We start from the raw sequence: 18,676 nt of genomic DNA, 5'->3' as shown, positions 1-18,676 counted from the left end.
AGGTGCTTGGGCCAACAGCAGCACACAACTGCAGGCCTCCATTCCTGCCCAAGGGAGGAAGGGGTGGGGCGCTCTGAGAGGACCAGACAACCTAAAAACACCGCCACTGGCATTTTCCTGGGTGTAGCTGGGGCTGGGCGGCTGCTGTCTGGGAACCTGGTCTAGCAGTGTGGAAGTCTTCAGTAATCTTTGCAGATAGGAACCCAGCAGGGCTGACCCAAAAGGTATCTGCATGCAGACTACACATTAAGACAAAATGGGGGTGGGGCACACGAGACCACAGGGTGAGACTGGGAGTCGTCACAGAAGAACTCCCATTTTGTTGATGCTTTTTTAAGACAGACTCTGACTAGGGAACCCAGGTTGGTCTTAACGTTGATCATTCCTCCCCACCCCCCCAATCAGCCTCAGAAGGACTCACAGGCCTGTGCTACCTGTCATGCATTCTCTCAGGATGCCCAGTGTTTGCTTTCAGGGATTCTAGGTCCTAGTCCAGAGGTTTTACTCAGCATATAGATGGGACAATTGTTAATGTGTTTAGATAAAAATAAAGACATTCTGGAGCTGGACGTGGCTGGTGCATCCCTTTAATCCCAGCGCTCTGGAAGCATAGGTTGAGTTTCAAGACAGCCTGGGCTACCCAGTGAGTTCCAGGACAGCCAAGCCCACACAGACAAACCCGGTCTCGAAAACAAAAACAAAAAAACGAAGATATTCTGGACAGATTCCAGCTCTTTACCGGTCTGCAGGGTCAACTGCGCACTTTGACAAAGCCACTTACCGGCAGGAATTGCTGCGGAGCTCCAAGCACAGGTGTTGTTCCTATCTTGGCCACCAGGGGACGCCCAAGAGCAGGGTAGCCCTGCAGCGCTTAATTTGTTTTCCCAAACTTTGGATTGGGAGGGAGGAGGTCGGGTGCGGGGGCGGTAGGAGAGATGCTGCTGGCTGGAAAACAATCCATTTGTTCCCTGAAATTATCCCACTCGCCGTTTTCGAAGTCAAAGGTTGCCACGTTACCTGTTGCCAGGTTCCTAAGAGTGCTCGGGGAAAGACGGGGGATGAGAAAAGCCCTCCTGAAGCCCGGTGGGTTGCAAGCTTTGCCCAGCGCCAGCGCTGACATTTGGAGAGCAGCTGCGGCGGATCTGGGCGCTGTTCGGTTGTACATCTAACAGAGGAGTGGCTGCGTCTTACATCATTTCCAGGCATCAAGTGCCTGGGGCGTTTTTTCTTCTTCTTCTTTGTCTGTTTAATGGCTCTTAACTTTCTGATTCCTCCTGTCCCGGAATTTTTATACAGTGCTCGCGCTGTGCAAAACAACCTCGGTCTCGGGAAGCCCAGGTTTTGTAACAACCTTTTAATTAGGAGTGTGTGTGTGTGTGTGTGTGTGTGTGTGTGTGTGTGTGTGTGTTAAATAAACCCCAAACGTGGTGGCCCAGAGACAAGGCTTTCCTTTCTTCCAGCCATCTGAGAACAATGTTTTGTTTGATTAGCCGAGTAGTGGGGCTCTCCCTAGAAAAGGCGGGGGCTATCAGTTGAATAGATCTTCAAGGCAGACATGCCGAGGCTTGGGGCATTTGTCTGGCATTAGGAAGTGTCTGGGATCTTGGTAACCACCAACTGGCAAGGGTGTGGATGACTGCAAGTTATTGCCAGCCCCTCCCCATCCTCGGTGCTCACAACAGCCGCTTTTTTTTTTTTTCTTCAGAGACAGAGAAAAGTGTTTTCAGAGGAGAGTGCCTTGAGTGAAAGTCATTCTCAGGCTTTCCTGGAGCCAGAACTAACGGAGAGACTCCTGTGTAGTGCACTGTACCTCCCAGAGGTGGGCTGGCAGACAGCAAGCAAGCCGTCCTGGCCCCTGCCTCTCACCACAAGCCACCCTATCTCTCTGGGTGGCCTGGAAAGGGGGAAGCTGTAAATATTTTTGAAACAGTGCAGTTACTTTTCCATGTGGACTCTGCTGGGCAGAGTTTTTGTAACATTTTGTTGGTTTTTTAAAATTTATATATACTTGGGTATTTTATTCTCTCCCTTATTTTTTATTATTATTTATTTCTTTATTTTGTTAGTTTCAGGACTGAAGGCAGGCCTTCCTAGAGAAAACAGGGTCTCTACGTAGCCCTGGCTGTCCTGGAACTCCCTCTGTAGATCAAGCTGGCCCCAGACTCCCAGAGCTCCTCCTGCCTCTGCCTCCCAAGTACTGGGATTAAAAGCCTGGACTACCACTGCCAGGCCTAAATAAAATATTTATATTCATCTCGAAAATACCTCCACAAAACACCTTCTCGAACAATCTCTCCCAACGCTGGGAGAGATCCCTCCCCACGTTGCTCTGTGTTAGACAGGACACGGTGCTAGTGAGACCCAGGAAGGTGAGAGTACACCGTGCAGAGAGAGCTTGGGTGTGGGGAGGGGAGAGAGAGAGAGAGAGAGAGAGAGAGAGAGAGAGAGAGAGAGAGAGAAAGGGGGAAGGGACCGCAAGGATGGGGGAGTGGGCGGAGCTTGTCTCTTAAAGGGCCCTTTCACCTGTATACAGATCAGGACCCTGGGCCAGCCAGGGAAAGCCTGGATACATCCTGCCAGATGACAGGCCAGGCCAGCATAACGCCTGCATCCTAACACTCTGCTCCTTGTAGCAATTCCTTATAGGTTTAGTAAGTGAATAAATTTAAAATGGTTCCCAACAGAGGCGTGAACTTTGACTTAATTTGGTTTGGGGTGCCTGTAGCCCGTTATGTGGGAGCCTGAAGCAGAGTGAGTGTTCGAGACCAATCTCGGGATCACAGTGAGACTCTTTTTGTTTGTTTGTTTTTGAGACAGGGTTTCTCTGTGTAGCCCTGGAAGTCTTGGAGCTCTCTCTGTAGATCAGGCTGGCCCCACACTCAGAGATCTACCTGCCTATGCCTCCCAGATCCTGGGATTAAAGGTGTGTGCCAGAGCACTGGAGAGATGGCTCAGTCATTAAGAGTACCACATGGCAGCAAGTTCCAGGACAGCTCCAGAGTAAGACCCTGACGGGGGGGGGGGGGGGGGGGGGCGGGGGGAAGAAATAGGATGTGAATTTGTACTGGGCTCTTCCTCATACATGAGACCTTCACGTTCTTAGCAGTGTCCAGTGTTACTTTCTGTGATTAGGAGACTCTCTACTCGTTCTTCATCTCGGCTTCTTTGCCGTCTAGGGCTTGTGCTTTTCCCCGCGAAGGGCCAGGATTGTCTGGCACCAGATGGGTTCCTGTCTGACTGAGCACATCACTGTAAACTGCATGACCATGACGATTCCCGGTTCCCTGACTTGAAACAGCAAATATCTCTGTTAACACTTGTGTCCTCCTCCATGCCAGAATGCTTTTCTGGGAGACCCTGCTACCAAACAGTGCAGCTGGTGAACCAGCTCCTGCATCTGGTTCACATCACCTTCAGTAGAACGCTGCTACTCAAAATGCCTTCCTAGATTTTACCCCCCCCCAGAAAGATAAAGTCATTTTAGCAAGGTCACCCATCTATCAAATGTTGATACAATTTCTGTATCTTTCCACCCCTGAGAATTGACTGAACTGGGGCTGGAGAGATGGGTCAGGGGCTCAAAGCACTGGCAGAGGATGTGGGTTCGATTCCCAGCACCCACACGATGACTTCCAACCATCCCAACTCCAGCACCGGGGAATCCAACGCACTCTGCTGATCTCATAGACAACGGGCATGCATGTGATATACAGACATTCATGAAGGCAAGAATCATGTACATAAAATAAGAGAAAGATAGTTGACTACTCTGTGCTGGTACACTCCCAGAAACTGAGCCCTCACTATAGAATAAGGTTCTTATGTTCCATGTATGAACAACCCATGACTACATAATCACTGTGTAGGATGCCCTCGGATTTACAGAGATCAGCCTGCCTCTCTAGTGCTGAGATTAACCACCAAGCCTGGCTTCTTGTTGTTGTTGTTTTGTTTTGTTTTTAATTAAAATTGCATGCATTTATTTATTTTGTACGTGTTCATATGCATGCCATGGTATACATACATGTGGAAGACAGGACTTTTGGGAGTCAGTTCTCACCATATGGGTCCTGGGTCAGGACCAAACTCAGGCTGTAAGGGTTGACAGCTGGTTTCCTTTACTTTTGAGCCATCTCACGGACTCATGTTAGTTTAGATTTTTTTTTTTATTTCTTTCATCAATTTGGTTAGCATGCACACGTGTGATCTTGTGTGCGTGTGAAGATCAGAGGACAACCTGCAGGACCTGGTTCTCTCTTATCATGCAGTTTCAGGCTGAGCAAGCCAAGGCTTGCTTAATAACAGCTTAGATACAAGTTCAGTGCAGTAGCAGGCTGGGGCTCAGGGGCAAAACCCTTGTTTAGCAAGCCTGTGACCTAGTGACTCAAAGCCACCACCATTAGAAGTCCCTTAAGATACTGTGCTTACATACAAAAAGGTTCTTTGACTACTGTGTAACTGATTTTGGAGGGTATTTTGTCTTGTTTTGTTTTCTATACAGGGTCTCATGTCACTCAGACTCACTGTTTAGCCACTTACAAGCTTATGATCTCCCACCTCCACCTTGCTAATGCTGAGAGTGTATGCCAGCACCTCGTTTGAATGACTGGCTGTAGCTAATAGGATCGGTGGTGATATTTTCGTTGTTGTTGTTTCGTATATGATGGGTGTCTGCCTGTATGTGTCTGTGCATCCCATGTGTGTAGTGCCCCCACAGGCCAGAAGAGGGCTTGGGTCCTCTGGGATGGTTGTTAGCTGCCCTGTGAGTGCTGGGAACAGTAAGAGCCCTCGGCCTCACAGCCCCCTCACCGGATCCATCCTGATGTTCTTATCTGTAGTTCCTGTTGAGCTGCTCGTATATTGTTACTCTACTCAGGGGTCATAGCCTGTGCCCCAAGAAGTCAGGTTTTGTCACCTAGCCTCAATAAACCAATTAATAGTGAAAAGCAGGAAAAGGAAGTCATTCATTGTGGCCATGGAGACAAAGAGGTCCAGTGACATCCCCCAGTCTAACTTTTGGGGTTCTAACATGAGTGTAGGGTGAACTAGAAGCAAGAGATACGTGGTTCCAAAAGGTGTGGTCCCTGGTCCATTACTACTATGACTCCAGGCCTCCTCTGCAAGGTCAGCTAAACAGTCAGTCCTTGTTGGAGAGACAAGGTCTTCTCCTGTTTCCTCTGGGGAAATTCTAATATCTTGTGCCTTCCTTTCAATACTCTGATTACTCTATACCCAAAGAAGAGAGCACAGGTGTCCCCTTAGACATTCATTCTCTCCAGAGAGGCCAGGTCCAGTATCAGGAAGATCACAGTTACAATCACAGTAACCAAGAATTGCTAAGCAATTCTAAGAATTGCTAAGAATCCATGCTAAGCATGGAACCCATATGGCTCCATGGTTCCAGTAAAAACTACAGGAGGTCAACAGAGCGAGTTCCAGGTCTACACAGAGAAGCCCTGTCTCAAAACAACAACAAGAAAGCCTTAGTAAGAGAAATATGGGGGTAACTGGAGAGATGGCTCAGCGGCTGTTACAGGGGACCTGAACTTGGTTCCCAGCACCCATGATCTGAAGACACAGCCACCTGTAATGCCAGCTCCAGGCTGTCCAGTGACTCTGGCCTCCGCGGGCACCTGCACTCACCAGCACAACTATATACTTCTCCATACGATTTAAAATAGACCTTAACTCGGGGATCGAGAAACAGGTCAAAGAGTGTCCCTGCCCTGCTTGCTGTGTGTCCAGGGCCACCTGGCATCTGTGCTTAGGAGCTCACAGGGTGGCCAGAATGGGAGGAGGCTACATATTCTTCCAGAAAGCCCAGCCCCTTTTGAGGCTTCCACGCAAACACTGACCTCCATTTAGAATGTAGACAACCTTGAGTCACAGTCTACACCTGTACAGAACAGAAGAGTTCAAGGCCAGCTGCAGAGCCAATCCAAGGCCATTCTGATCCATATGGGATGCTGTAGAAGAAAAAAAATAGCCAGTGTTAAAAATTTAACTGAAATGACAAAAATCTGTTGTTTGTAAAGTCTTGATTTGACTCTGACTCTCTCCTCTCTATTATCTAGCTATCTATGATCTATCTATGATCTATCTATGATCTATCTATGATCTATCTATGATCTATCTATGATCCACCTATCCTCTTTTATATATCATCTACCTACTGTCTATCTATGATCAACCTATCAGCCTATCATCTATCTATCAACTTACCATCTATCTATCAGCCTATCATCTATCTATCTATCAACCTATCATCTATCGATCAACCTATCATCTATCTATCAACCTATCATCTATCTATCAACCTATCATCTATCTATCTATCATCTATCAACCTATCATTTATCTATCATCTATCTATCTATCTATCTATCTATCTATCTATCTATCTATCATCTGTCTATCTCTAGCTCTATGTGCATTGTATTCACAAGTCTGTCTGCAGGTACAAAGTACCCATATACACAGAGGCAGAATGGACCCTGCCTAGCCTGATCCATAACTCTCCATGCTATTCTTTTGAGGCAGAGTCTCTCCTTGAATGTGGAGGTAAGCAGGAAGCCAGCAAACCCCAACAATGCTCCTGACCCTCTTTATTAAAGTAGGACAATGGGGCTGAAGAGATGGCTCAGTGGTTAAGAGCTTTGCCTGCTCTCCCAAAGATCCTGAGTTCATTTCCAAGCAACCATATGGTGGCTCACAGCCATCTGTAATGAGACATGGTACCCTCTTCTGGCCTGCACTGTATACATAATAAACAAATAAATAAATATTTAAGTGGGACAATCTCAAATTCTGATCACCTTTGCATCTCGGAGCTGTGGCAGCATGTCTCCAGTGTTGCCCCTGAACAGTCTGACACTAGGAAAACTTCAGCTGGTCTGGGAAGTGTGTGGACCCTGCAGGAGGCAAAGCCAGCCATGGCATTGGAGATACTGGGATGTAACCATGGCAGGACTTTGTCTCTATATTACAGAAAATGAAATATTTTTTTAATGCACCAATCTAAGTTGTTGTTGTTGTTGCTTAGAGAACACTTGATTTGTTTCTGGAGTCAGACCCACACAGACAGATGGACAGCTGTCTGTCTGTCTGATGACCTGTATAACAAGGAGAAAGCAAAAGGGGTCAGAGCAAGCGGTAAATAAATAACCTGTAAGAGCAGACGCTGTGGGGCTGGAGAGATGGCCCAGAGGTTAAGAGCACTGGCTGCTCTTCCAGAGGTCCTGAGTTCAATTTCCAGCAATCATATGGTGGCTCACAATCATCTGTAATTTGATCAGTTTCCCTCTTCTGGCCTGCGGACAGATACTGTACACATAATTAATAAATTAAAAGCAAAACAACAAAAAAGAGCAGACACTGTGCGCTGGGAAGGGTGAACCGAAGATCCTGGCAGTAGCTATTGAGTGAAATAATAAGTTCATATTGTAAAGACTCGCCTTAGAAGTCATGTCATGCCAGGCAGTGGTGACGCACGCCTTTAATCCCAGCACTCAGGAGGCAGAGGCAGGCAGTTCTCTGTGAGTTCGAGGCCAGCCTGGTCTACAGAGCGAGTTCCAGTTCAGGCTCCAAAGCTACACAGAAAGAAATCAAGTCGTGATCTGAGGTTCAGGTGGGAGTGGCTATCCTAATTATGGCCCTCGCCCTTCTTGAACCTCTCTGGGTCTTCAGATCCATGAAGGAGGCAGCATCACAGGGGCTAGAAGTACATGAACCAAGCCAAGTGAGACAACTTAGCGGTCCCCTCCAACTCCCGTAACTTAGTGAGAGGCTCAACTGTGAGGCAATGGGTTGGACTTGAGTCCATGTAGGCTCTTGCTGTGACCCCCGAAGGCACAAGGGACTTCTTCTAGGGGGATCTTTTCCTACAGGGACTAGTATATTCCTCAGGAGCTTTAGCCAGAAAAAAGGAAAAAGAGGGAGTTGACCTGAATTGTCTATCACTCAGTGTTCTGATCCACGGGAGAGCCTGGCAGTCAGTGTGTGTGAAAGGTTTTTCTTTGTATTTACTGAGCATCTGACCACATGACGAAGGTGACCCCGTCGCATGTGTTCACACCTGAGCATGTGATATTGTAACATGACAGCACATGGTTTCTTCCTTCAATTCTCAGGCAATGCCTAGGAAAACAACATGGCTGTTAGCCTTTCTTTTATCGTTAAAGAGATCATTTGAGTCACAGAACAGAAGAGACGGTGAAATGGGACCCTCTTGTTTATGGTTCTTCAGAGGATTTTATTTTATTTTATTTGGGGGGGAGTGGTTCAAGACAGGGCTTCTCTCTATAGTCTTGGCTGTCCTGGAACTTGTCTGTAGACCAGGCTGGCCTCAAGCTCACAGAGATCCATCTGTCTCTGCCTCTCGAGTGCTGGGATTAAAGGGCAGGAGCCACCACCACCCTGGCTAAGGATTTTGGCCTTTAGTGACCTGGGGAAGCATTGGGCAATACAGAAGTGAGTATTTTATTAGGTGAGATTATCCAAGGCGACAAGGTAGAGTCGTGTGGGTTTGCTGTAACCGGCCGTGTGTGCATGGGGAAGGTATGGGAGTGGAATGGAGAAACAGTGGGAACAGAGTTCAGAACACTGTACAGGACTTGCTCTTTGCTGGCAGAAGGTCCTACTGGGAAATGGTTTCTTATGTCCCTGAGAAGCAGCCACAGTTCTCCAGTGTAGTATGAGGGCTGGCTTGTTGGGGTGGGCGCCATATGTAACATGAGGGCCGGCTTGTTGGGGTTTTTGTCCCTCCTGGTACCCCAACAGCCGGCAAGCAACAAAGAAAATCACGCACAAGACTCCATAAGGTTATAAACTGATTGGCCCATTAGGTCAGGCTACTTATTAGTTCTTATAACTTATCTTAACCCATTATTCTGATCTATGTTAGCCATATGGGCTCAATACCTTTCTCAGTGTGACAGCTTACATGTTGCCTCTTTGGTGTTCTGCGCAGGAGTGGCTGAGAGAGAGCTTCTGCTTCCAGAATACTCTCAGTCTCTTTGCTCCACCCCTACTTCCTGTCTGGCTTTCCCGCCTATACTGCCTGCCTGGCCAATCAGCGTTTTATTAAAATATGATTGACAGAATACAGATAATTCTCCTGCACCACTCCAGGATGCTGAAGACTGTGGCCAGATGTTTGGAGCCTCGGGGAGGGCATGGGCAAATAGCAGCCTAGGGTGAATGCATCCAGACACTTGACTTGATGAAGTCGCTCTCAAGGAAGGCTTAGGTTGGCTCTTCAAGGAGGCAGTATGGAGAATGAGAAATTCTCAGAGTCGGTTTATAAACAAGTGTGTCATAAAATTGTGTTGGGGGTAGGGATGGGATCCTCTTAGTGAGCAGTTGTGCCCAGCAAACAAAACTTCTGAACAGAAGTTTATATATAGTGAGTACCTATCCAAAAAACAAAACAAGGGTGGGAGGGGCAGGGACGGGAAGGCAGATAGGTAGGAAAACAGACAGAAACCACTAAGGATGAAGGGAGGCCTTAGGAGGCTGGTTGACAGTTATAACCCGGGGAGCTACGGTGGCTGATGTGGCCCAAGCTTGCCACACTCACTAGGGACAGCATGCACATGCTCCCAGCCTCTCATTTCCTCCTCAGTGTTAATTTCCAACCACCAAAATCAACTCCAGCGGGCTGCTTTGTTTGGCATTAGCTGTATGTGCTGATTCGAGCATCCACTCCTTTTCTCCCTTGCTACCTGAGAGCTTCTGCCGCTGACCAATCATATCTAGTTCATGTTGATATATAACTTCCATTTAGAAACGCCCATTTCAGAGTGGGCATTTTCCAGGCTTCCCCCTCTCACTACTTTGTGGGTGTGTTACCCCCAAAGCAGTACTTCTATGACCCCCTCCTCGCCCCTCCACGCCCCGCCCCACCCCACCCCGCCCCCAGCAAAGACCTCACTTATTCTGCCCATGGACTCGTGTTCATGTTCAGCGTCTGAGAGTTTCCACGTGCCGCGATTTCCAGGGGCTGTCACTGACGATGTCCGAAGCTTGAAACCCACGCAGAAATCACAGTGTCTGTTTTCGCTGTCTTCCAGTGTCGTCTTGCATTACAACATATAAGAAGACACCACCTCCAGTCCCACCCAGAACTACCACGAAACCTTTCATTTCTATCACAGCCCAGAGTAGCACAGAGTCTGCGCAGGATGCCTACATGGATGGACAGGGCCAACGCGGAGACATGATCAGCCAGTCTGGCCTCAGCAACTCCACCGAAAGCCTAGACAGTATGAAGGCTCTGACGGCCGCCATCGAGGCCGCAAATGCCCAGATCCACGGCCCAGCGAGTCAGCACATGGGCAATAATGCCGCTGCTGCCACCACTGCCACCACCATAGCCACTGTCACCACTGAGGACAGGAAGAAAGACTTCAAGAAAAACCGATGCCTCTCTATTGGGATACAGGTAACAGCTCCCTGGACCCTTGAACAACCCGAGTACTAAGAAATATGCCTCTTCCTAGTTTGTTGTCGTTGTTTTGCTTGTTTTGTTTTTTGTTTTTTGTTTTTCCAGATCACCCGTTTTGCCATTGGAAATGAGATAGCTCTGTGTGGGACAAAAATTCAAATTCTTAGTGCTGAATTTCTTTTTTACCTTGTTAGATGGAACCAAAATCCTGAAGATGTTTTCTCTGTACCTCTTAGCTGCTGAACAGGAAACGCAGCCCGGGGTAGGGGGTCCAATGCCTGCAATTTTAGCTCTCAGGAAGCAGAGGCAACAGGGTTGCAGACCCAGCCAGTGTGGCAGTCCGTATCTTTACTGAGAGGCGGACCAGCCAAAGCTCTGTGAGTTCAAAGCCAACCTGGGTTACACAATGCGATTCTGTCTCAAAAGCCAACAAAAGAGGGCCGCAAGTTCAAGGCCAGCTTCGGACAGTTTAAGCTGCAGATCCCTTTCTTAAAATAAACCAAAATACCAAACAAGAGGAAAAAATACAAAACGAGAATTGTAACCGCCATCTCTTTGTGTGCTAACTTGAAGGACTCTTTAGTCTCATGAACATTTCGGTTCTCAAATAGAGTTCAGGATCTGGAGTGATGTGTCCATGGCTAAACCGCTTGCTGCTTGGGTTTGGTTTTCAGCTTCCAGATGGTGACTCATGGGGAGCCAGCGCTCTCTTCCGACCTCCTCAGGCTCCAGTCATTCACACGGTGTACACACATACAGGCAGGCAAACACTCATACATATGTAATAAAAATAAATAAATCTTTTTCATTTGTTTTTTCAAAACGGGGTTTCTCTGTGTAGCCTTGGCTGTCTTAGAGCTCACTCTGTAGACCAAGCTGGCCTCTAATTCACAGAGATCCACCTGTCTCTGCCTCCTGAGTACTGGGACTAAAGGCGTGCACCCCCACTGTCAGGCAAGAAGTCTTTTTATAACTGAAAGTAGGTTTTTGGTTTTCGTTTTTTCCCACAGACTGTATTCTGTTTATGGTTTCTCCTCACCCAACTCCTCCCAGATCCTCCCCACCTCCTTGGCCAAATCCACATGCTTTCTTTCTCTCTCTCGTTAGAAAACAGACAAGCACATAAAAATAAAATAAAGCAGAAATAAATAAGCCAGAACAGGATAAATCAAACAAATAGAAAGAAAAAAAAGGGAGCAAAGAAAAAGCACAAGAAATACACACACACACAGATACACACACACACACATATAGAGAGAGAGAGATGTAGACACACGTGTTGCACACACTGAGCACCCATACAAAACACAAAGCAAAAGACCTGTAAGTTTTAAAAAAGAAAAAATCCTAGACAAAGCATTACAAACAAAAACCTCCAAAAGACACCACTGAGTTAGTGTTGTTGTGGGCAGGGGCCTCCCCTTCCGTGTGGTTTGTACTCCCAGTGAGACTCCATTGAAGAACATGAGTTTTCCTTTGCGAGCAGTTGTCCACTTAGGTAGCTGTGGGCTAGGGTGGGGCTCATGCCCACTTCTTTCATGTGCTGTGGCCCGCACATGCCTGTGCTCACACACACACACACACACACACACACACACACACACATAATACATGCACTCACACGGACTCACCCACACTCACATATTACATACACACATCCTCACAGGTGCACACAGTCACACAATACATACACTCATGCACATTCACAAATACACGCACACATATTCACCCCCATGTACAAACACATATTACATACACATATACTCACAGGCACATACTCACACACATTCACACAATACATACACTCATGCACATTCACACATACTCACACACACATGCATACTTACACACATGCATACACACTCATGCACATTCACTCACACACTCACACGCTCATGATACCAAATTTGTAAAGACGACCTGGCGCAATATTACTGTGGTCATCATCAGGTTGCCCTATGCCTAACCCTATTGAAATAGCACATGAGAACGAAACGTGATCCATCACTCACAGATGTAGGAGACCAAGGGCGGAGCTACTACTAGTATGGAAAGCCCAGGGTCGTCATTGGCTGTTCAATCGTGCGGTTCATGAAATGCAGTAGCCAGCTCGGAGACTTCTCAGTTCTTTGTTCTCTTTCCGTTTCCCAACTCACGCTCCACAGGGGAAGTACTATGGAAATATTTTTCTGTGTTGTGAGTTTTCTAAAATAACACCCATCTGATCTTATTTATTGTGTGTGTACACACGCACATGCAGCAGCACACACGTGGAGGTCAGAGGTCAACTCTCAGAATTTGATTTCTCTTCTACCATGTGGATCCTGGGCATGAAACTCAAGTCCTGAGGCTAAGCCGTAGGTCCGCTACCCACTGGGTCATCTCGCCAGTCTGTCCTTTGTTTTTTGCACCCACTGGGGGACCCTAAAACACATCCATGTCTGTGGTGCCTTCTGCAGGTGCCTGTTGGTCAGTCATCTCCCTACAAGGCAGACCGTGGGTCATAGACACACTGAACCCACTCTCGGCACAGCTGAAAGCCAGGCGTGGGCGCATTTTCACCCTGCTGTTGTACTTTTACAGCCCAACCTCCTGCCCCCATCTCCTGATTCCCACTGGAAGTTAAATTTCCTTTTCGTCACTACAGGACTGACTCTCATGCCTTTACCTGTCAAATGATGAGATTACAGGCGTACATCACCAGCACTAAGAAACAGTCAAGATGTTTAATTTATTTATTGTGTGTGTAGAAGACTGGGGGGAATGTGTACCACGGCATCCATGTAGAGGTCAGAAAAGAACTTACGGGAGAGGGTTCTCTGCTTCCATTATCCGGGCCCCAGAGTCTAATTCAGCCTGTCGGCTTGGCAACATGCCTTTTCCCAAAGAACCATCTTGCTCACCCAAGAATGAGGTGTTTAAAACTTTAAATTCCAGGCTGGCAAGAGGGCTCTGAGGGTAAAGGCTCTGGCTGCACAAGTTTGATCATCTGAGCCTGAGACCCAGAGCCCGTGGTAGACGCTGAGAACCAGCTCCTGAGAGTTGTCCTCCAAACTCCACGGGGAACACCACGGCAGGCACCCCACCTGGCCCCATACCACAAGACACACTCAATCTAGGTTCCTGTGGACACAGGTCTCTGCTTGGGATGCTGAACAATTCTGTCGTGGCTGGTGGTGGTGGTTGCACAGCAATATGAATATGCTCAGTACCACTCAACCATGCACATCACCATGGTTACAATGAGAAAGTTGATGTAACACGCTTCATCGTGGTGACTAAAATATCTGCCTTTCTATTTGGCACTAAATTAGCGTCACGGAATGATAGCTTGCTTTTGTTTCCTCAGCATTTAGTCCGTTCTTTTTCTTTCTTCATTTTATATTATTTTCAATAGCTAATCCATCATTCGAAACTCAAAACATTGTTTAGCTTTTATTTACGTACTTTGTGTACATCTGTCTGTGAAAGGTACCTGGGTGCATGTCTGTGCACGCAGGAGCTTGCGGAGGTTAAAAAGAGGGCATTGGATACCTTTGTGTAGGAGTTACAGACAGATGTGTGGCTCCGTGGGCATGGATCCCCTACAACAGCAGTAAGTGCTCCTAACCTCACAGCCATCTCTCCAGCCCCCAAAACTTAAAAAAAATATATGATGATAAGATTCCTGTACAAGTTATGATCAGTAACCAATCAGTTCTCTTTTGGGGGAAAATCAATACACTCAATATTTGCATATACTGATTTTTATGAATATTCTAGCAAATATATGTTTTACTTATTTTTATTTTTTGCTCTGATATTAACATACACCTATACTTTATATAGTATATAGTATACTCTATATTTTGCCTTAATTTTTTTTCTTTTATTACATTTGCTTTTTTATTTAGTGGGGGGTGGGGTGGCTCACTTCACGAAGTCAGGGGACCAACTATGGGAGTTGGTTCTCTCTAGCTTGTGGCTTCTAGAGATTCAATTCCTGTTGTCAGGTTTGGTAGCCTGTGATTTTACCTGTTGAGCCATTTCATCAGCCCACCTTTTTTCTCTCTTTCTTTTTTATTTTATTTTTTTTTTCAGGACAGAATTTCTCTATGTAACCCTAGAACTCGTTTTGGTGACCAGTCTAGTCTCAGACTCAGAGATCCACCTGCCTCTGCCTCCCAGTACTGGGATTAAAGGTGTGCACCACTGCCCAGCAACACCACCGCCCAGTGTAAAACTGTGTTTTATTAAAGTCAACAGAGCTGAGGGCTGGAGAGATGGCTCCGTAGTTAAGAGCGCTCATTGCTTTTGCAGAGGATCAGGGTTCAGTCCCGGCACTGACATAATGACTCACAACTGCCTGTAACTCCAGTTTCAGGGGATTTGGTGCCCTCTTCTGGCCTCTCCAGGCACTTCACATATGTGGTGCACATACATATGCTCAGGTACACACACACATACACACATGTGTGTGCGTATTTTTAAAAAACATTAGCAAGCTCAGAGGGCATGCTAATTGATGTAGTGATTGCTGACTTCAAATGCACAAATACAGAAGACATCCTAAGTCCCCAAGCCTTCCCACCACATTTGTGTCCCTCAAGCGAGGCGATGGAGAGGACCAACTCTGTTTGCTTGACGCTTTCCTCAGGTGGATGATGCTGACGAGCCTGAGAAGACAGGGGAGAATAAGGCGCCCAGTAAGTTCCAGTCCGTGGGAGTGCAAGTCGAAGAGGAGAAGTGGTGAGTCCACGGCTTTTGTCCTTGTCCTTCCTGTCTGCTGCTGGCCAGGGTGGTGCGGCTCTCATCTCTGACAAACCTCTGCCTTCCTGCCGCTAGGTCTGGGAGAAGGCAGATGTGGGACTGCCAGAGGCCCCTCCATACAATTTTACAGCCATTTTATATTAATTTTACTTTATTATTATTATTATTACGTTGTTATTGTTGTTGTTGCTGCTGCTGCTGCTGCTGCTGCTGTTAAAACAGAGTTGTGCTGTGTACCCCTGGCTGACCTGGAACTCTAAACCAAGCTGGCCTCAAATTCACAAAGATTGGTCTGCTGCTGTCTTCTGAGTGCTGGGATTAAAGGTGTACGCCACCATGCCCAGCCATGTGACTTTATTTTAATTGTGTATTTGTCTGTGTGTGGGTATGTGCTTGGGAGTGCAGGTGCACTTACACACAAAAGAGAGAGAGAAAGAGACAGAGACAGAGAGAGAGAGAGAGAGAGAGAGAGAGAGAGAATGTTAAAAAATGTTTTTAAGTACACGAGGACCCAAGGCCCAACTTTACATCACTGATGTCAAAAGCAAACTTCCTGGAGCATCTTAGCATCCAGAAGTAGGAAATTTAGTTTCCTCGTATCTCAGAATCCCATTGCTGAAGGAGACTACCGATGTTAGTATTTTCATTTTTTAAATTTTATTTATTTTTATTTCCTGTGTTTTTTGCCTGCATGCATGTCTGCATGAGGGTGTTGGATCCCCTGGAACCCGAGCTACAGACAGTTGTGAGCTGGCATGTGCGTGCTGGGGATGAAACCTAGGTCCTCTGGAAGAGCCATCTCCCTAGCCCCAGTATTTTCATTTTATAAATAAGATCTATGATCCTGTGAGCTCAGATGTCCTGCTGCCACAGAGCTAAGGTTAAACAATATGGGGGACCCAGTTTTGGTTCTTAGAACTCAAGGTTGCCTGACACTCCAGCTCTGGGATGGTCCACACATCTGAGTGTTGGTGTGTGCTCTCTCTCCAGTGCACACACACACATACACACACACACACACACACACACACACAATTAAAAAATTATCAGTTTTTTAAACAATAGAGTTACACCGTTCCTCTCCTGCTTGTATCTAACCCTTGCCCAATCCTCGCCTAAGGGACCTTGAACATAAAACTGCACATCAGTGTGCTTGGAGTTTTCAGTATAAAAGGGTGACAGTTCCCAGTCTAACATTTCAGGAGCTGAGAAGTCACCCCTGCACCCTCTCATAAGTAAAAATCTGAACAAACAAACAAGACAAATCATGTCCTTGGGGCTAGAGAGGTGGCTCAGCAGTTAAAAGCACTGACTGCTCTTCTAGAAGACCTGGGTTCGATTCCCAGCACCCACATGGTCGCTAACAGCTGTCCAGATGGATCCTGATACAGCGATCCATCACACCAGGCATACATGTGGTGCAAGTATCTGTGCATGCAGGCAAGATACCCCACATATTAAATAAATAAATCTTAAGGAAAAAAAGTCATAAATCTATTAAAGAAGTTGAAGTCATGTGACAAAACACAACCTGCCCCTGCTTTCTCTACACAAAGGCACACACACTAGATTAGAGAAACTGAAGACAGATACTAGATACAATCACAAGCATGGAAGGGAAGACCAGCCACAAGCCTAAACCAGTCCTGGGGAGGGAAAAGTCACACTGTCACCAATTCCTACCACCTCAGAAGAAACTGTCCAGGAAGAACTTAGGGCAGGAACTGAGGACACTCCTGTATTTGATCTATTTTACCTCAGGAACGTTTCCTGGGCCTGAACAGTGAACAGAGGGACAATTTCATATTGGCAGCAGACAGAGGAAAAGGAAGGGTACCGTTTTTAAACTGGGCCTGCCCTCAGCAGGGGAACAGTGTCGTCGATGTCATGGTGGGGGGTTCCCTGCTGGAGTTTCGTCCTACCTGGGAAAGGGGGATTCTCCTTTACAGTCTTCAGCTTCACATGTGAGGGATGGGATCTGCCCAACCCCCCACCTCACCACCATCTCCCTCTTAGCTATCTTATCCCAAATAACAGAGAGAAATAACTTGAGGCACTCCCATGAATTCACAGTCCAGGGGATAGGGTCAAAAAGAGGACAAGACAACCTCAGTGTTATAGGACAGACCTCTTTGCCACACAGCTTCCCACAACTGACTCAGCGTCCAGTTACCATGTTACCATGTTTTCTCTCATACCATGTATACATCATGTCTGCTTGTCAAAACGTAGTAAGGCACCCCAAGTGGTTAAAGATATGATGTGGAAAACACATGGGAAGTATCCAGATCAGGGTCAGATGTGATAAGGATGTTGCATTGCTACAAGCAATTTTTTGAAAACATGATTACGATGCTCAGGGCTGGAATGGAGGAAAATTCCAAGTAAAACAGATGAACGTAAGCAGAAAGGGAAATTACAAGAAAGTGTCAGAGTAAATGCTAAGAGACTAAGAAACATGTGTTATAAAAATGAAAACTGTTAGCTGAGGGTATAACTTGGGGTTAGACTGCACTATGAGCATGTGCAGGCCCTGTCATGAGTTCCCTGTGCTCAGCCATGAGCTTCCTGTGCGCAGCATGTGCAGGCCCTGTGTTCAGCCATGAGCTTCCTGTGCGCAGCATGTGCAGGCCCTGTGTTCAGCCATGAGCTTCCTGTGCGCAGCATGTGCAGGCCCTGTGTTCAGCCATGAGCTTCCTGTGCGCAGCATGTGCAGGCCCTGTGTTCAGCCATGAGCTTCCTGTGCTCAGCATGTGCAGATCCTGTGTTCAGCCATGAGCTTCCTGTGCTCAGCATGTGCAGACCCTGTGTTCAGCCATGAGCACCAAAATGTAGCCACACAGAAGCCTTTGATGGGATCAGTAGTAACTCTCAGAGCCTGAGGGTACAATCATCCCTGTGTCACTGAGCTTGAAGATGTGACGATAGAAATCTCCAGAACACAAGCAAAGAGACAGAAAGGCCGAGAACACAGAGCAGACGGCCTCACCATAGTAGGACAGCTACAAATATGATATATGTAAGATGAGAACACCAGGAGAAGGGGACAGAAGGGGAACAGAAATGGCGTTTAAACAAGAACAACTAAGAAACTGCCCCAAAGTGATGTCAGACATCAAACTACAAATCCAGTAATCGCAAAGCATCTCAGACAAGAGACAGAAGTGTTTAAGGTCGGGGAGAAAACCCCACCAACTCAGGCTTCTGTGCTTTATGAAGTCATCTCATTAAGTCAGACTAATTGGCACAGGTCACTAATAGTCCCAGCTACCTGGAAGTCTGATTCATGTAGATGGCAAGTTAAAGACGTGCCTGGGCTACCAGGTAAGTTCAAGTGTAGACAAGTTTTGGGAGCCTGTATCATGGTGGTATGTATGTACTTTTAATTCCGGCATTCAGGAGCTAGAGACAAGTGATCTCTATGAGTTTGAGGTCAGCCTGATCTATATAGGGAGTTCTAAGCCAGCCAAGGTTACAGAGTGA

At 46.8% G+C, this 18,676-nt stretch overlaps 2 protein-coding genes across 34 annotated transcripts in view; one reads left to right on the top strand and one right to left on the bottom strand.

Moving 5' to 3' along the window:
• LOC146889361 (uncharacterized) overlaps positions 1–1,584 on the bottom strand; it is a 37,021-nt gene extending 35,437 nt beyond the window's left edge. For 2 of the 13 annotated variants that reach the window (XR_015736825.1, XR_015736827.1), the window contains exon 1: positions 782–1,546. The gene's annotated coding sequence lies outside the window, so the exon portion shown is untranslated. Of the gene's footprint in view, positions 1–781 lie in introns of all 13 variants that reach the window. The other 11 variants (XR_015736828.1, XR_015736826.1, XR_015000118.2 and 8 more) reach the window with 10 other exon arrangements.
• The window catches only part of Dlgap1 (DLG associated protein 1), an 809,700-nt gene that overhangs the window by 743,618 nt on the left and 47,406 nt on the right, over positions 1–18,676 (top strand). For 16 of the 21 annotated variants that reach the window (XM_087902307.1, XM_087902302.1, XM_087902301.1 and 13 more), the window contains 2 exons: positions 10,071–10,441; positions 15,081–15,172. In XM_087902307.1, coding sequence (XP_087758433.1) covers positions 10,071–10,441; positions 15,081–15,172 — 463 coding nt within the window. The remainder of the gene's footprint in view (positions 1–10,070; positions 10,442–15,080; positions 15,173–18,676) is intronic. The other 5 variants (XM_087902304.1, XM_087902303.1, XM_085684198.2 and 2 more) reach the window with 1 other exon arrangement.

Source organism: Myodes glareolus, chromosome 27 (assembly GCF_982192425.1).
Source record: "Myodes glareolus chromosome 27, mMyoGla1.1, whole genome shotgun sequence".
In the NCBI taxonomy this organism is placed as follows: Eukaryota; Metazoa; Chordata; class Mammalia; order Rodentia; family Cricetidae; genus Myodes; species Myodes glareolus.
Note: the sequence above shows the minus strand (reverse complement) of the source record. Positions and strands in the feature narration are given on the sequence as shown.